At 47.2% G+C, this 16750-nt stretch overlaps 2 protein-coding genes across 3 annotated transcripts in view; one reads left to right on the plus strand and one right to left on the minus strand.

Annotated features, from left to right (window-relative positions):
- Positions 1 to 10357, minus strand: part of LOC144115817 (lysosomal alpha-mannosidase-like) — a 58493-nt gene extending 48136 nt beyond the window's left edge. The window contains exons 1-5 of the mRNA XM_077650319.1: positions 10004 to 10357; positions 8329 to 8431; positions 5228 to 5377; positions 4906 to 5103; positions 3308 to 3439 (exon numbers count right to left, since the gene is read on the minus strand). Coding sequence (XP_077506445.1) covers positions 3308 to 3439; positions 4906 to 5103; positions 5228 to 5377; positions 8329 to 8431; positions 10004 to 10135 — 715 coding nt within the window. The 5' untranslated portion in view covers positions 10136 to 10357. The remainder of the gene's footprint in view (positions 1 to 3307; positions 3440 to 4905; positions 5104 to 5227; positions 5378 to 8328; positions 8432 to 10003) is intronic.
- A 495-nt stretch (positions 10358 to 10852) lies between these two features.
- Positions 10853 to 16400, plus strand: LOC144114662 (uncharacterized). Of its 2 annotated transcripts, none has more exons than XM_077648543.1 (5): positions 10853 to 10969; positions 11406 to 11537; positions 14199 to 14408; positions 14878 to 15105; positions 16286 to 16400. In XM_077648543.1, exons 2-5 carry the CDS (start codon positions 11412 to 11414, stop codon positions 16352 to 16354), a joined length of 633 nt encoding a protein of 210 aa, XP_077504669.1. In that variant the 5' UTR covers positions 10853 to 10969; positions 11406 to 11411; the 3' UTR covers positions 16355 to 16400. The 2 variants fall into 2 exon arrangements, with proteins under 2 accessions (XP_077504669.1, XP_077504668.1); XM_077648542.1 differs by having other exon boundaries at positions 10915 to 11002.
- The last annotated feature ends 350 nt before the right edge of the window (positions 16401 to 16750 follow it).

Consider the following 16750-nt stretch of genomic DNA (forward strand, 5'->3'; position numbering starts at 1 on the left):
GGGGGATGGGTAAATTTGGCGAAAAGGGACATGTTTACAGTTTGAGGGAATTTAATAACCGAAACTGTTTCACTTTTTCATAAATTGACAAGGCTTTCAAGCTTGCGCAAAGGAGAAGGGACTGAAATACAGATTTTTCGGTCTAACTGAAGGTAATTTTCGTTACCGCATGGAACATCACTGGCTATGTTTCTTTGTTTGCCACTGTTGGCAAGTTGGTTAATGCAGAGTAATTTATTAGGTCATTGCATGGCGATGGGGAAATTGTTTACCATGTGAATTGTTTACATTCTCCAAGATTGTACAGGGCGTCCCCAGATCATTTTAGCCAGGGTTAAAAATATGCCTCGGCACTCTAAGACGGCGCGCGACCCATTGCATGTTACTGCTATTGTATGGAGCAAAGAACACTTCTTTGTATCGGACCGAACTGCATAATTAGTCGATATTAATTAACCAACTTCGCAAGCAACGAAGATGGGCTAAAAAGTCCATGGGAAAGTTGTAGAACGGTCCGCGGAACGTCCCATTGCACAGTTTACAACTTTCCACTACTACGTATCGGCTTTTTTTTTTCGCTCTCTGCAGATGCCCGCGAAATACAAAAAATACCACCTTACATGCCCGCTTGCGCCGCCACGACTGCAGTGCTCTCAAACGTTCCGCCCAACAAACCAACAGCTCATTTAGCCGGGTGTGCTGCTGCTTAAAAGGCGACACGGCTGCGACGCACGCGGCTGGCTGTGTGATCACGCGAACGCAAGCGATAAGCACTGCGTCTGCTCGTCGCTATCATCAAGCGGCCGGCCGCGAGGGTAGTATTCCGCTGGCGTAAATCGCACAGCCAGCTGCTGCGTCGCTGCCCTGTCGCCTTTTAAGGGGCAATACACCGGGCTAAAATATCTGTTAGTTCCTTTCCGGAACGTTTAATTGAGAGCACTGCAATCGCGGCGTGTAAGCGGCATGTCACGTGGTATTTTTTTTTTATTTCACGGGCATTTGCAGTCAGCGAAAAAAAGCTGGTACGTAATAGGTGGATAGTTGAAAACTGTTCAAACGGAAGTTTTGCGGACCGTTCTACAACTTTCTCATTGACCTTTTTCGCCTATCTCGGTTGCTTGTTAAATTGGTTCATTAATATCGGTTAATGACGCAATTAAGCACAATATAAAAAATAGTGTGACATGCTCCATACAATAGCCAGCAGCATGCATTTGGTCGCGTAGTCTTAGAGTGCCTCGGCGTATTTTAAACCCTGGCTGAAGTTAGCTGGGGCACCCTGTATATGAGTAAACGTGGGCCGGAGAAAGCGTGAGGAGATAACTTCCGAGCCGCACCCCTTCGTCATATCGCCGGACAGCCCAAGACATGCCTACGCCGATGACTGCTCGTGCCTTGAATCTTCAGGCTTTGACACGGCGATTCTCTCTCTTTCTTTATCGGCCAATAGCGGATTTTTGTGGAGACATTGACGAAGCTTCCGCCGCATTGAAACCAGACTCAGCCTCTACATGTCCAACATTCTCGGACAAAAATTTTGAAAATTGGAAAATTGTAAGGCACTGTTACTGAAATAATAAAGGTAATGGTCCATACTTCTGATAAGTAGCAAAATCTATATTTTTTTGTAATGTTTCGCATTGAACAGAAAGCTGCCGCAGAAAACCAATGGGGAATGCTTTTGACATAAAAAAAAAAACGTTAATAGCAAAGAAATACAAAAATGCCGTCGGCCGATCTGCGGATGTATTGATTGTTATAGTGAAAGTATTACATTAAATGAGAAAATTTCGTTCATAAACGGTTTCACGCTCAAAAATGCGTTTGTCCAGAATTGTTGAGTATACGTATGACCCAGCACGCGCGCAATGCATTAAACCCCCGTTCGCATCGCAGCCAGATGTAGCCGGAAATATTTTGTGCGCAGCTGCGTTTGCGTCTAATCATCGTAAAACAGTAGGATTAGAGTCTGCCAGGCACAAAGCCAGGATACGTTTTTTCTTTTTTTTTGGAGGGGGGGGGGGGGGGGGGGGGGGGGGGGGGGGGGGGGGGGGGGAGGGTTGCTGGATGCAAGTCGAGGAAGAGTACTGCACTGCTAAGAGAACTGAGAAATTGGGGGAGGGGGGGGGGGGTGGGGGGGGTGGCTCACGCTGCCGGGACGCGCACAGGAACGAAGAGAGAAACTGAAGGACAGCGATAACACGAGCCGCAAACACTTCCGGGCATATAGGCCGAGGACGGTGCGTTTTTGTGTAATCTCGCCATGCAAGTGATTTAGACTCAAAATACTCTGTGTACTCTTTACATTTCACCATGGTATTCTCACGTAATAGACACTCGTTTGTTTCGAAAATGCTCCTTACATTTGATTGTTTCATTTACTTTTCACGAGTGACTCCGTGCCGAAGTACTCAAGCTGTATTTGCCCCTCTAACAAGCGATTCAAGGGGCTGGGCACGAGCATTCGGTCGCAAGCGCCATGCAGTGCATACAAAATGCAAAAAACAGCGCGAACAAACGGGGACTAGACGAAGAATACACAGGAACAAGCGCTGACTCTCAACTAAAGTTTAATCACAGGAAGCACACTTATAAAAGGAAACAGAAAACGAAAAAAACACAAAATCAGAACGCATGTGTTACTATGTGATGTCCAGATATGCAACCTCACAGTCACGCAGGAGCAGGGATGGTTGGCTGACACATAATCTTGGTTTCTTTGTCATGTTATACGCCTCGATAATTTCCCTGGTCAACTGGTCGGGGTGTTTGTACAAAATGTCAGTAAAATGCAAGGACGGAAAACATGATTGACACTCTCGGCAATGATCAACTAGATTAGTGGAGCGATTAGAATCTATCGCTCCACTAATCTAGTTGATCATTGCCGAGAGTGCCAATCATGTTTTCCGTCCTTGCATTTTACTGACATTTTGTACAAACACCCCGACCAGTTGACCAGGGAAATTATCGAGGCGTATAATATGACAAAGAAACCAAGATTATGTGTCAGCCAACCATCCCTGCTCCTGCGTGACTGTGAGGTTGCATATCTGGACATCACATAGTAACACATGCGTTCTGATTTTGTGTTTTTTTCGTTTTCTGTTTCCTTTTAGAAGTGTGCTTCCTGTGATTAAACTTTAGTTGAGAGTCAGCGCTTGTTCCTGTGTATTCTTCGTCTAGTCCCCGTTTGTTCGCGCTGTTTTTTTGCATTATGTATCACCAACTCGCCCGCTTATCTATCCTGTTGAAGTGCATACAAGCATAGCAACGAAACAAGCCGGTAAATATCGGAAGCACAAACCGATGTTCCGGTCGGCGTTCCAGAGGAACTCCAGTGAGCGTTGCTTGCGGCGGTATTCTTTGTCAGCCACGTGCACACGGCCTAGGAAAACTGCGTCGAAGCCCATCTGCGCAAAGGCATGTACAGTACGTGCTGTCTAAGCACAAATATTTACCCAGCTATAGCCAGCTGACTCCAGAGCCCCAGACTTCACACAGATGTGGCATATATTAGTAGTATGCGTTCTATCCCACATTTCTTTATTTCCTAGAACGCGTCTAATTAGCGCGCCCTATGCGCCCACTGCGGAGTAAAGTTGGCACATTCGGTAGACATGAAAGCTGCTTTCTTCAGACCATCAAATCTTTTGAGCCTTTCTTCGAAGCACGGAAACGACGGTAAACAAAGATGAAGCAAGTAGGGTTCCCCGCCGGTGGTTAGGGCGCTCGACTACTGATCCGGAGTTCCCGGGTTCGAACCCGACCGCGGCGGCTGCGTTTTTATGGAGAGAAAAACGCTAACGCGCCCGTGTGCTGTGCGATGTCAGTGCACGTTAAAGATCCCCAGGTGGTCGAAATTATTCCGGAGCCCTCCACTACGGCACCTCCTTCTTCCTTTCTTCTTTCACCCCCTCCTTTATCCCTTCCCTTACGGCGCGGTTCAGGTGTCCAACGATATATGAGACAGATACTGCGCCATTTCCTTTCCCCAAAAACCAATTATCATTATTATTAAGTAGCGCATTCACAAAAAGTGCAAAGAAATGTATGGATGAAAAACGCTAAGGCGCCCGTGTTCTGTGCGATTTCAGTGCACGTTAAAGATCCCCAGGTGGTCAAAATTATTCCGGAGCCCTCCACTACGGCACCTAATTCTTCCTTTCTTCTTTCACTCCCTCTCTCATCCCTTCCCTTACGGCGCAGTTCAGGTGTCCAACGATATATGAGACAGATACTCCACCATTTCCTTTCCCCCAAAAAAACAATTATTATTATTATTCATAAATGAAAGAAAGAGCGATAAACTGCTCGAAGTCTCGCTTGCCCGCCATGAATCAGTACGGGTACTTGCCTAACAGGGGACCTTGCCCCTCTGCCATGTTCGTACACACACACAACGCTGACTAGTCTTGAAAGCAATGCAGTATGTGGCGGTGGTTTTTGGGAAAAGGAAATGGCGCAGTATCTGTCCCATATATCGTTGGACACCTGAACCGCGCAGTAAGGGAAGGGATAAAGGAGGGAGTGAAAGAAGAAAGGAAGAAAGGGGTGCCGTAGTGGAGGGCTCCGGAATAATTTCGACCACCTGGGGATTTTTAACGTGCACTGACATCGCACAGCACACGGGCGCCTTAGCGTTTTGCCTCCATAAAAACGCAGCTGCCGCGGTCGGGTTCGAACCCGGGAACTCCGGATCAGTAGCCGAGCGCTCTAACCACTGAGCCACCGCGGCGAGTATGCAGTATCTACAGTCTGAGGTTTAGTTACCACCAGGAACAAAGAAAAAAGTATGTCAACGCCATCTATTAGATGTCCCAGCTATAGTCACAAGGTGAGCGAGCCGGGGGATGCCGTGCAGGATCAAGTGACAGGCATGCACGTGAGCGAGTGTGTCCGTACCTGGGCGAAGGAGGGCGGCGTTTTCCACGAGGGAGTGGCCGTACGGGTCGATCTGCCAGGCTACCCGGGGCCGGCCGCACTCTCCGAATGTGTCGTTGAGCCAGCGCAGTCCCAGCGTCATCTGGTCCACGATCGCCGAATAATGCGTGGTCGCCTCGTCGCTCTGCACCCAGCCGCCGCCCACAAACTCCAGCTGCCCTGAATTGAAGACAGCAGCAGCACATTCTGTCATGGTGCCGGGCAGCAAGCCACGACACGGTTGAAATGGAGTAAAAGGTATAGGTAGGACCATGGGGACAAGCACGTGCGGAAGGCGGCTCACCCTGCTGGATGAGCTTGCGCACGCTGGTTCGCCGCGGTGGCAGCTGCTCCTGCCACCATCGCTCGAAGAAGGCCGTCTCGGCCGACACGTACTTGCGGTCGCGACTCTTGTGCAGGGCGTCTGTCACGGAACTGTAGATGTCCTGCACGTCTGTCGGTACCACCGTGCCATTGAGCGATCTTTCGCTGCTCCCGCCGCTGCTGTTGCTGTTGACACATCGTACTAGGGGTGTGCGAATATTGAAATTTCGAATACCATTATGCCCCGCCGCGGTGGCTCAGTGGTTAGGGCGCTCGACTACTGATCCGGAGTTCCTGGGTTCGAACCCGACCGCGGCGGCTGCGTTCTTGTGGAGGAAAAACGCTAAGGCGCCCGTTTGCTGTGCGATGTCAGTGCACGTTAAAGATCCCCAGGTGGTCGAAATTATTCCGGAGCCCTCCACTACGGCACCTCATTCTTCCTTCTTCTTCTTCACTCCCTCCCTTATCCCTTCCCTTACGGCGCGGTTCAGGTGTCCAACGATATATGAGACAGATACTGCGTCATTTCCTTTCCCCCCAAAACCAATTATTATTATTATTAATACGAATATGAAGAAAAAATGGCTTCGAATATCGAATCGAATATCAAATATCTGTTCAGTACAAAAAAAAAATCGGAAAATGATAAACAAGAAAATGTTGCTGCCTTTATATTTTTTTTAATAGTGCGTGGTCTTTCCAACTAAAATAAAACTAGACTGCCTAGAACTGGACTAGTTTAGAAATCTTGACTAGATAAAAAATATATGACGCGCACAGAAGTGTATACTACTTGACTGGACAGCATAACAGTATCCAAACTGTAATGATACGTTAAAACAAAATCCATAAAATCACAAGACTGGCAATAAAAAATCACATGACTAGTAGAACCTCATTCATTTGGAGTTCAAGAGACCCGAAGAAATGCCCGGTTCCATCCGAAGGCCTCGGTTTATAAAATTAACCGTGTCCCCCCCCCCCCCCCCGAAAAAAAAAAAGCAACACCGCCGAAAATGCGAAGATGCAGTAAAGCCTTATGAGGCGGCTCCATCACACTAACACCTGTAAGCCCGTGACGAGTCGCCCGTTTTAGTGTGCCGGAAGGAGCAACACAAATACAAGCAAGGGGCCGGGGAACGGCGAGACGGTTTCTAAACTGGAAAAAGAAATAACCTGCGACGCGCGCCAGTCGGCGTCCGAAACCGCGGCGGCTGCGTTTTTATGGAGGAAAAACGCTAAGGCGCCCGTGTGCTGTGCGATGACAGTGCACGTTAAGGATCCCCAGGCGGTCGAAATTATTCCGGAGCCCTCCACTACGGCACCTCATTCTTCCTTTCCTATTTCACTCCCTTCCCCTTATCCCTTCCCTTACGGCGCGGTTCAGGTGTCCAACGATATATGAGACAGATACTGCGTCATTTCCTTTCCCCAAAAACAATTATTATTATTATTATAAAGCCGCGCGGAGCTGGATTGTACTACCGGCGAATGCGCGGGCCGACAGTTGCAGCTGCCGCGGGGCAGCGGCGAAGCTCAGAAACCGAAGCTACGCAGCCAGGCTATTTTTTCGACCTAGCGACAGGGGCCTTCCGATCGTTGTCACGCCTGCCGTTACGCCCACTAAAGAGGGTGCGCGGGTTCACAATGCACCATGCAATAGGCGAGATTTTTACAGGATCGCTTGCACTATTGTAACTACTCGAACGCGCCCCTTCAGAAAGGCTCCCGCGACATTCCGCAAATAGGCTTTCCCGCATAGCGAAGTTCACAAACGGGATGGCGGAGGTCACGGTCGGAAAGTTATGAAGGCGAAAGGGCGCATTCTTCGGACGTGGGCATTAAATATGTAGTGCATTACGGAAGGACTAAAAAAAGCGCGATTTCGAGTTGCGATTGTTCCCGCCGCGTGGCTCAGTGGTTAGGGCGCTCGACTACTGATCCGGAGTACCCGGGTTCGAACCCGACCACGGCGGCTGCGTTTTTATGGAGGAAGAACGCTAAGGCGCCCTTGTGCTGTGCGATGTCAGCGCACGTTAAAGATCCCCGGCTGGTCGAAATTATTCCGGAGCCCTCCACCTACGGCACCTTTTTCTTCTTTCACTCCCTCCTTTATCCCTTGCCTTACGGCGCGGTTTCAGGTGCCCAGCGATATATGAGACAGATACTGCGCCGTTTCCTTTCCCCCAAAACCAATTATTATTATTATTATATTGCGATTGTTCGATGCGGGCTGTCGGCCATCTTGTTCGCAGCGCGTGTGATATGTGGGAAAGCCCACTTGCGGAAATTCTCGCGTGGTCAAGCCTAGCGGCGTCGGAATGCGATCGGTCCGCGTGAAAAAAACGAATGAGAAGAAAGGGAATAGGACCTCTGTATTATTTTCCTAGAATTTTTAACTCGATCATCGGCTAATTTGCCCAGATATTCTGGCTTTGCCACGTTCAAATTTATGAAAGTCTGCGAAGTATACGATCGCTGGCGAGTATTCGGGAATTTTCGAATATTCGGAAATTCTCGAATATCAATTTCTCGAATACGAATAGGAATCGAATATCAAACATATTCTATTCATATTTAAAATTCCGAGTATTCGCACACCCCTAATCGTAACGCTTCCATATGCAGACGCAAAAGGGCGAATAGAGTCCCCCTCTTGGCCAGGCACTATGTCATCATATGCATGTCACACATGCGCGATATGCGTAGAAACAGAACCTCTGAAAACTTACGTGCTTATTTCATAATGCGTGCTTCAATTACATAAGACTGTCGTTCACGGCGCTCTGACGAGTGCCACGCAGTTTATTCATCCGGGCACGTGTAAGGCAGTGTAAGGCAACAAAAAGAGAGCCCCCCTACTGGCAATTCATGCAACGCGGCTGAAGGCTGACGTTACCACATCCATGTGTTGCCACGACTGGCCGCCACCATGCATGATGGCCATGTGTAGATGGCAACGTGAAATGTATTAACTAGAAATTAAAAAAAAAAACACTATTTCATACACAGTTCAGCGTTTCTTATGCGTCATGCTCATAATTAGGCGCCAAAAACGAGTGCACTTTCAGCTGCCCTCACATTCGCTGTAGATGACGTCCGGCGTCTGAGTCCAGCCTACGTCGTTGTGACTGTGGCACACAACATGCACGTTCAGCATGTCCGGCCTTCCCACGAAGCAGCTCTGCGGAAAGAAAACTCGGGTACCAAATGACCGTTGCTTTCTTCATTCATCGTACCAGTAAATTTAATTATAATTCGTTGCCTTATTTCTTCGGAGGGGCTCAGGCCTCTCCAAACGTGGTTGTTCGGCGGTGATAAAGGAGGAGACGATCGATGACGTATAGATGATGATTAAACGAAGAAATATATTTACATGAATATACAAGGTTGAAAACAAATTCAATGACTCTAACTAACGTAAAAGAATTGATCTCACACAAAGAAGCACACTACATGACTTTACTTATCGACAAAAGGTTAAAACCTAGGTGTTTATAAAGGTGCATGCCAAACACGGAGCCTCTAGCTAGACCAGGCAAGACTGGTGTCTAAAGGTGATTCTTCTATTTCTATATGTTACACAAATAAATAATTTAGGGGGTAATGTTTGAAGGCCCGCCCTAGTCTTCGCTAACCAATGAAGCCCTAATACAAGGTAGCCAGAGCCCCTGAAGGTTCGGCACAGCCTCGAACCCAGGACTTGGCTAAGAAAACAAAAGAAACAAAGAAAACATTCCGGAAATCCTCTCCACACGGGTCTCGTCACCCTCTCCGCGTGATTTCGTTTGCACCATGCAAATTACAGGTGAAGACCCTGGCTTCATCGTAACATCTCCCAAAACATTTATCCCAATCACATAACGCTTCTTCCTCCACATTTCTTTTCAGCGGAGTTTTTGCCTAGTTAGCCTTATTACAGTTCTCTAAGTTCATCTTGCGGATTTTTTTAAAATTCTTCGAATCAGCTTTTGCTCAGTGCTTAATGTCTGGCTGCATCAAAGGGAGGTCTCTAGTGATTCGGGCACAGGTGGAGGGGGAAATAAAGAGGGAGAGAGAGAAAGCGGCTGCATGACGGCCTATTTTACACATCGTTTTATGCGAAGGAGAGAAATTATTTTTGAACGTCATTGTTTGCTCAGTTTAAGTCACAGACCTGAAACAAACGATCCCCGCGCTCTGCCAGTGTGCTCGTTGTTGCCTAGCCTTGGAGCTGAGCGGTCAGCTCTGGACTGACTCGTAGTGTGAGGGCACGGGTTTCCCTTTTTTTCAACCCTTTGTGTATTGCTGCCAACTTTGTATTTTTCTCCGTCTCGGGTTTTAGAAAACATATTAATGAATCTGACTAAAAATCACAACGAAATTATAGAAACGATGCAGAAGAAATGTTTCGACCACTACTGACAAGAATAATGAAAAATGGTTGCTTGCTTCGGATTCATACAGGCCCTACATTCTAGCACGGGGGGGTCTCAGTTCCCTTGCCAATATTGGTGGGGGTATCTAAGAGCCCCTGAGACCCTCTTGACTTTAAGCACAGCTTGTGCAAACTGTGGCTAAACCCTGAACTTTAATGGGTCTCATGCAGCGTAATTTTTATAGGTATGGCTATAGAACTTTAGAAGCAGTTGAGATATATGCTCTAGTTTCTCAGTCGACCAAAATATTTTTAAAAAAAGGAACGTGTTTTAGTTTGGAGCTTTAGGAGAATTAAATATGGTATGGCGAACACCTCACAATAAACGAAAGAACTTACCTCATACGTGCATGACGACGCCATGTCATCTTCGGCCACCTTCTCTGTTACTGAAATGTTCCCAAAGCTAAATAGCACAAGGGAAATTGCTGACAAGTGAAGCCTGGAGCACAATACTAGTTTCTGCGGCATATTTTGGAGCTTACTATACCGAAGGAATTCAGAAGCAACGGCCTTTGTGTGCGGTTGTACCTTCTTTCGACAGCAGCGGCAGTGCCGGCTCTGGTGCGATTTCCTTTAGCTGGCTTCATATTACCCATACCGTTACCGTGGCCTCTGCGACAAACCGGATGGCAAAGACGCAGTGTAAGTCTTAGTTTTTTGTCAGGATTAGGCAATGCATAACACCTAATAGTTCGAACATTTAAATTTCACATATTCGTGGTTGAACAAAAACACCGCCTTTAAAATGCTAGTAACAAATATATATATATATATATATATATATATATATATATATATATATATATATATATATATATATATATATATATATATATATATATATATATATATATATATATATATATATATATATATAGTTGTTGAGTAAGGACGCAATTAGCCGTTCTCTAAACAACAATAAGAACAACAATAATAATATTTCCTAATGTATTATTTCTTGCATCCAAGCGCTGTTGGCCTCTTTTAATCCAAACTTTCTCCCTTATTCTTTTCGCTCTTCCCATATTTTGAATACCATTAGTCGAAGGAGGCCATTAGCTTTTTTAATTCAACGTGCATACGAAATACATAGTTTGCATGCTGATGTCGACAAATAAGCATCGAAACAGAGATATTCATGCATTAGCCGCATTTAGACAAATCCACCACTTCAATTTTTCGCCACCAGGGGACAAACATGTCGCCGGAAGGTCACGATCGCAGCACCCCGGCCACCCCGGCGCAGCTTCGTCGGCTCCGCGCGGGATCCGGTCTTTCTGCCTCGTTTCGCGGTCGGGAGCGGTATGTGTCTGCGCGGTACGCGCCTATTTACGTGTGGGTTATGGTTTCGTCTCGTATTTTAGTTCAGAATTGTTAAATGAACTTTCTTGAATGTTAAAGAATGCGTATACGGACCGGTAGTTAAGATCGGTAGCGTTTTTTTGCGTACGGAGTAAGTGTAATCTGCATTCTTTCAGCTCTTAAGCCTAAGTGAGTAACGTGTTTAACGTGGTTGCGCCACAAAGACACTAACGTGGTTGCGCCACAAAATGCCATTCGCGAGTGTCACTCGATATTGCCGCTTCATTTTCGCTGATCAGATCTGTTGTGGTACGGTGCCAGCGTTGTTAATTATTTCGGCACAAACTTTTCCGCGATAGCGGCTACCTCCCAGTGGCGTGCAGCCGACCACGTTGCTGGCGCTTCACGGTTGATTTGCTCTTGCTTGTACGTACAGCTCAAAATGACGGACTGCTGGGAGGATACTGCCCCTACGACGGTGGCAGTTGTACCCACGGAGCAACTAGAGACAAAGCTGTTTGGGCGGTGGAGCTCCAGCGATGTTCAAGTCAGCGACATTGGTCTCACTGTAAGGGCGATATGTGTGTTCATTGAGAAATCTCCGGGCCAACTCGGGGGCTGGAGGTTTCTCTGCGTAGTGTATGTTTAATGCTGTAAAATCTGTGTACATCGTTCCGAGTGTGCTTAGCCGCTTCATACTGCTTTTTGATTTTGTTTATAGTGTGCTCTTCACGACCTAGAAATAATCTTGCGTAGGCCTGTATGGATGGTCAAAAGTAGTATGGACGCAGCAGCGTTGGTTTGCCTCGTCACATGCTTTTCTGAATTATCCACTCACCTCCCTTGAACGGAGGGTCGGTTTGCCGCGTCACATGCTTTTATGAATTATCCACTCACCTCCCTTGAACTGAGTGTAAACGTCTCATAGGCCTTTGTCTTTTGACGATATTATTGAATAAAGTAAGACGGTCTGTGGGCACGACGTCGTGATCTTGAACCGGAAAAGGTATGCGCACGACGCGACCTTAGCGCCGTCAGCGGCGGTGGCGGCGGCGCGCGCTCGAAGAATGTCCGGCTCGGCGGCCGGACGTACTACTGCTTGGCGCGGCGTCGTGAGCTGCTGCTGGCGTTGCAATCTGTAAATAAAGCGATGTGTGGTGGCAATTCTTTTCCGCTTTTACGGGGGTACCCGAATTGCTGGCAGCGAGATTCGTGACAGTTGCGCTGAATAGCACAACGCCGTGCTCGTGCCGTATTGCCCCGAATCAGAATTAACTGACATCCCTTTACTGTTGAAGAATGTTTGGCTCGGCCGCCGCAACGCCGTGGTCGGGCCGTATTGCTCAGAATCGGAACTGACACGCCTTGCAACAGTAATATACTGCGACCCTAATCGTCGTCCGGCTGACTCGCGCGCGGAACTCGATCTTAGGTTGGTGCTCTTTATCACATTTAACAGCAGTCATAGACTGTACGACAGCAGCTTATAACTGTTTTTCTAGCAGTGTTACATTCTCTGTTAGGCGAAGTGGCTGCCTGCCAGGAATCGTGGAGCCGATGTGTGAAGTGCTGCTTTTAAGTTTTGAAGACTCACATAAGTTCTAGTAGTTCACGATGAAAAAGCATAGGCATGCGAGGAAACTGGTAAAGTAGAACTACAATTTTCCGGCAATTTATCAGAAGAAACAAAAATTGGCTGAAGGCTTAGCTTGGTTAAGCCTGGAAGATTGCGAAAGCAATACCCTTGGCTGCGTCTTGGTTCGGCTGATGGTGTGGACATGGTTGCCCTTTGTTAAAATGTCACTGTCTGTTTCGGCCGTGATGAGAGACTTCTCCCGATTCTTATTCAAGTGCTCCTCCTTCTCTTGGGCTCTCTGCGTTTGTCTCGCCTCTTTGCATTCTCCCTTCTTGGCTGCATACTGCACTCTTCTTTTAGCAAGCCGCTCTACTCTCTCTTTCAGCGTTTCTTCAGCACGGTGCTTTCTTCTATTGAAGTTGTAGCGTTCCATACTATTCATAGATGCAGCATCGTCACCATTTGAACCATCCATGATAGTCTCTTCTTCATTAAGAGCATCCATGAAACTTGTCTCCGAACTACTGGTTGTCTCCATAATTTTGCTACTGTTAACACCACTCATTAAACTTGGCCCTGAACTTGTAGATGCACCCGCATCAAGCGATGTTGATCGGCGTGCTCGCCACGCTACTGAATACGCACGTTGTTTAGCTCGCCGTTCTTCTCGTTCTTCTTCTGTTTCTTCAGCACGGCGCCCTCGCTTGGCCGCAGAAGATCGTTCCAGCCTCGCCTTGTACACATCATCCGACATATAGCGCAAGGCAGCACGCCGACCACTGCGAGGAGCCGAGCTGTAGCCCCATTTATCCTCCTAGCGTGACGTCACACCAGCGAGCGCCCTCTCTCGGTAGCGGCGCGCAAGGCTTCGCCTCCACCATCCATGCCGCGAGCTGGGGCCCCATCTCTCGGTCTGGCGTGACGTCACACGGTCATGTGACGCGCAGCTGTGTAAGAAGGCGCCACGACCACCGATGGGCCGAAAGTGCGAGAATTATTGCTTTTGCAATAAAATAATTATTTCTTTCTATTAAGTAAAAGTGCAGTGTGTGGCATAAGTCATAACCGAAACTCCTGTACGTGCCCGGCGGGTCCAAACTCAATTTGCATGTATCCGGCTTTCGTAAGTCGCTGCTGCTGCGGTCGAACATGTTTGAAAAGGAAAATTCGATGTGCACAAGGAAGTGGGCGAGCATCACGGCGCTGACCGCACCCGCGACCGATCAGTATACATCGCCAGCATGGGCAGCGGTGGCGGCACACAACGCCGAGCCGTCCGGCCGCCGATTTGAGTAACATGACTACGACGAGAAAGCAGTCTTCGTGACCGTCTGTGAGCCATGTTTGGCGCTGTAGTAGGGGGCAAGGGCTCGTCAGCCGAACCCGAACAGTCTTCGTCGAGCACGCGCCGCCACCGCTGCTGATGGCGCTAAGGTTGCGTCGTGCGCATACCTTTTCCGGTTCAAGATCGCGACGTCGTGCGCGCAGACCAAGTCATAAAGTAAATACTAACGTATATGGTCTGGGTGTTAAGCTTCGAAAGTGTCCTGGTTAGGTAGTGAAGTGGGGGGAACTTGTGCTTGCTGTAAAATGATGTGATGCATGTCATGGGTCACTGGTACAGGATTGTGATCGCTTCCTATTTTCATGCAGGACTACATTGCAGTCAAGGAGAAGCATGCCAAGTACTTGCCCCACTCATCGGGACGTTACGCATCGAAGAGGTTCCGTAAAGCCCAGTGCCCCATTGTGGAACGTCTGACGAACTCAATGATGATGCACGGCCGCAACAACGGCAAGAAACTGCTTGCTGTCAAGATTGTCAAGCACTCTTTTGAGATCATTCACCTGCTTACTGGAGAGGTGTGGTGTTTGTGGCTCTTAGCTCGTAAACTCAGCTTGCATTTTTCCTTTAAATGCTTGGTACTAGCATTAATTACATCAGCTGCTCATGGACTTGTGTGCATTGTTGCTGCACTCCGTTAAGTGCTGCAACAGCTCCCAGTCAGAAAAGCATTGTAAAGCCTTGCTGCTTTGCCTTGCCCTTAGCTAGCGTCTGCCTCACTGGAAGGCTTAGCATTGGTTTTACAAGTGCTATTTCTACTTGCAGACTAAGACTGGAGAGACAGTTGTTTTTATGTGTGAACGTAAGAATTACATTGCTTGTCCTTCAGCAATGTGTATTTAGAGGCCATGTGCTGCATGAAAGTAGGGTAGGCTGCTGTTGTGTGTTTTGAGTTCGCTTGAGATGTCACATGGTGTAAGGTTGTGCTGGTCTATGCAGTGTGAATGCTAATGGTGGGTTTGTGCTTTTGTTTGCGTGTGTGTGCAGAACCCATTGCAGGTGGTGGTGAATGCCATCATCAACAGCGGTCCACGTGAGGATTCCACACGTATTGGCCGTGCTGGCACAGTGCGTCGTCAGGCTGTTGATGTGTCACCCCTGCGCCGAGTGAACCAGGCCATCTGGCTGCTGTGCACGGGTGCCCGCGAGAGCGCCTTCCGTAACATCAAGACCATTGCAGAGTGCTTGGCGGATGAGCTCATCAATGCGGCAAAGGTTAATCATTTACCACTGCATAGCCCTCTTGAAATTGTCACGACATTATTTCATGGTGTTGAGCTATGCTGCTGCAGGAATGATAATGTTAGGGCCCTTCATTTTCAGGTATAAATCTGGCTCAATATTTTTTTAGCTGAAATTTGGGTACAAATCGAGTTGCCAGAAAAGTTTCCATAACTTGGGTTTTGTTGGGCCATATTTTGTAGCAGAAGACAATTCACTATTACTGCTCTTTTTCGTGTAAGACAAAGTTCTGTCTTGGACAAAAAATCTCTAATATTTGAAAAAAATAATCATATTTGAAATTTCGAATATTCGCACACCCCTAGTTATATAAGATGAACGGTCGGTAGCTTCACTGTGATATTTCTCACCAAAAATGAATGTTCTTCCCATTTCCAAAGCAGTCTTCGGATTCTAAATATGGCAACTAAAATTGAAGATATCACAGACAACCCAAGGTGAAGATGGCATATGCAATATTAGGAATTCAGACAAAATTTGTTAGCTTGAAATCTAGTGAAGACAGTGACAATACTTTATTAGTGTTGACAGTTATTCCAGGAGGCCTGCAAAACCTCAGTAACTAAACAGTTCTCGTCCATGATGATTTGCACCTGTCCGGGGCTGTAGTCTGGAGACCTGTCTCCACTGTGCCTCCTAGAGAGACCTTTTTTTTTTTCTGCATTATTGCTCAGAAAGGCTGTTGTTTTCTGCAGCTTTCTCTGGTCCTTTTCATGGCTGCAACGAAGGAGGTTGCAGTTTGAGGGCAGGTGCTTGAAAGTGCCAACATTTCGAAAATGCATTTTTCTCAAAACTGATTTTTTGGTCATTTTTGGCCATTCTAAGACCCGCATCTCCCCTTAAGGACACATGGAAACCAATTGGTCTGTTTAGACCTGGCTGATTTTATCATGGTCCTATTTCATTTGTGCATGTGCACACTGAACACAGGCTTTGATTGTGGTCACTTGGATTTTTTTTTGTGTGCTTAGCAAGTCATTTTGGGTTACCATGGAAGACAGCCTGAAATAGTAGCACATTAATTGCCTACAATGTGCACTGTAGGTCATTTATGGTTTTGGATTAGTTTTCATGATACAATTTCCCGCCTCCTTGGGGGTACTAGCATGTTGCTACAGTTTAACTAAAAGCATATTCAACCTTTGTCTTGCAGGGTTCGTCCAACAGCTACGCCATCAAGAAGAAGGATGAGCTTGAGCGTGTGGCGAAGTCCAACCGTTAAAGACATCATCAGGAAATAAAGCGCACCGCATTTGCCGCTCCGGGCATTTTCTTGTGCTACTTTGGTTCAGCAGGCTGGTGTCATTAGCAAACTTAGCGAAACTTAGTAAATACTTTGCCTGTAGGCTTACCACATGACACATTTGTCATCAACTTGATTAAATGCACTGTTATTGCTGACAGCACGCTGTCGCTTTCTCGTGTTGTAGACCACTCGGGCATAGAACAAGCACGGAGTAACACACCTCCCTTTATTTTCCCATCCGGACTACTACCGTACCTTTCACAGCATTGTACCTGATGTATGAAACTGAGTATAGTTGCAGACTAAGCAGTATGTTACTGCAGCGTAGTCTCTGCCTGTATTCTTTTTTTTTTTTTTCTCTGGCTCACTCTG

The sequence above is a fragment of the Amblyomma americanum genome, chromosome 1, assembly GCF_052857255.1.
Source record: "Amblyomma americanum isolate KBUSLIRL-KWMA chromosome 1, ASM5285725v1, whole genome shotgun sequence".
Taxonomy (NCBI): domain Eukaryota; kingdom Metazoa; phylum Arthropoda; class Arachnida; order Ixodida; family Ixodidae; genus Amblyomma; species Amblyomma americanum.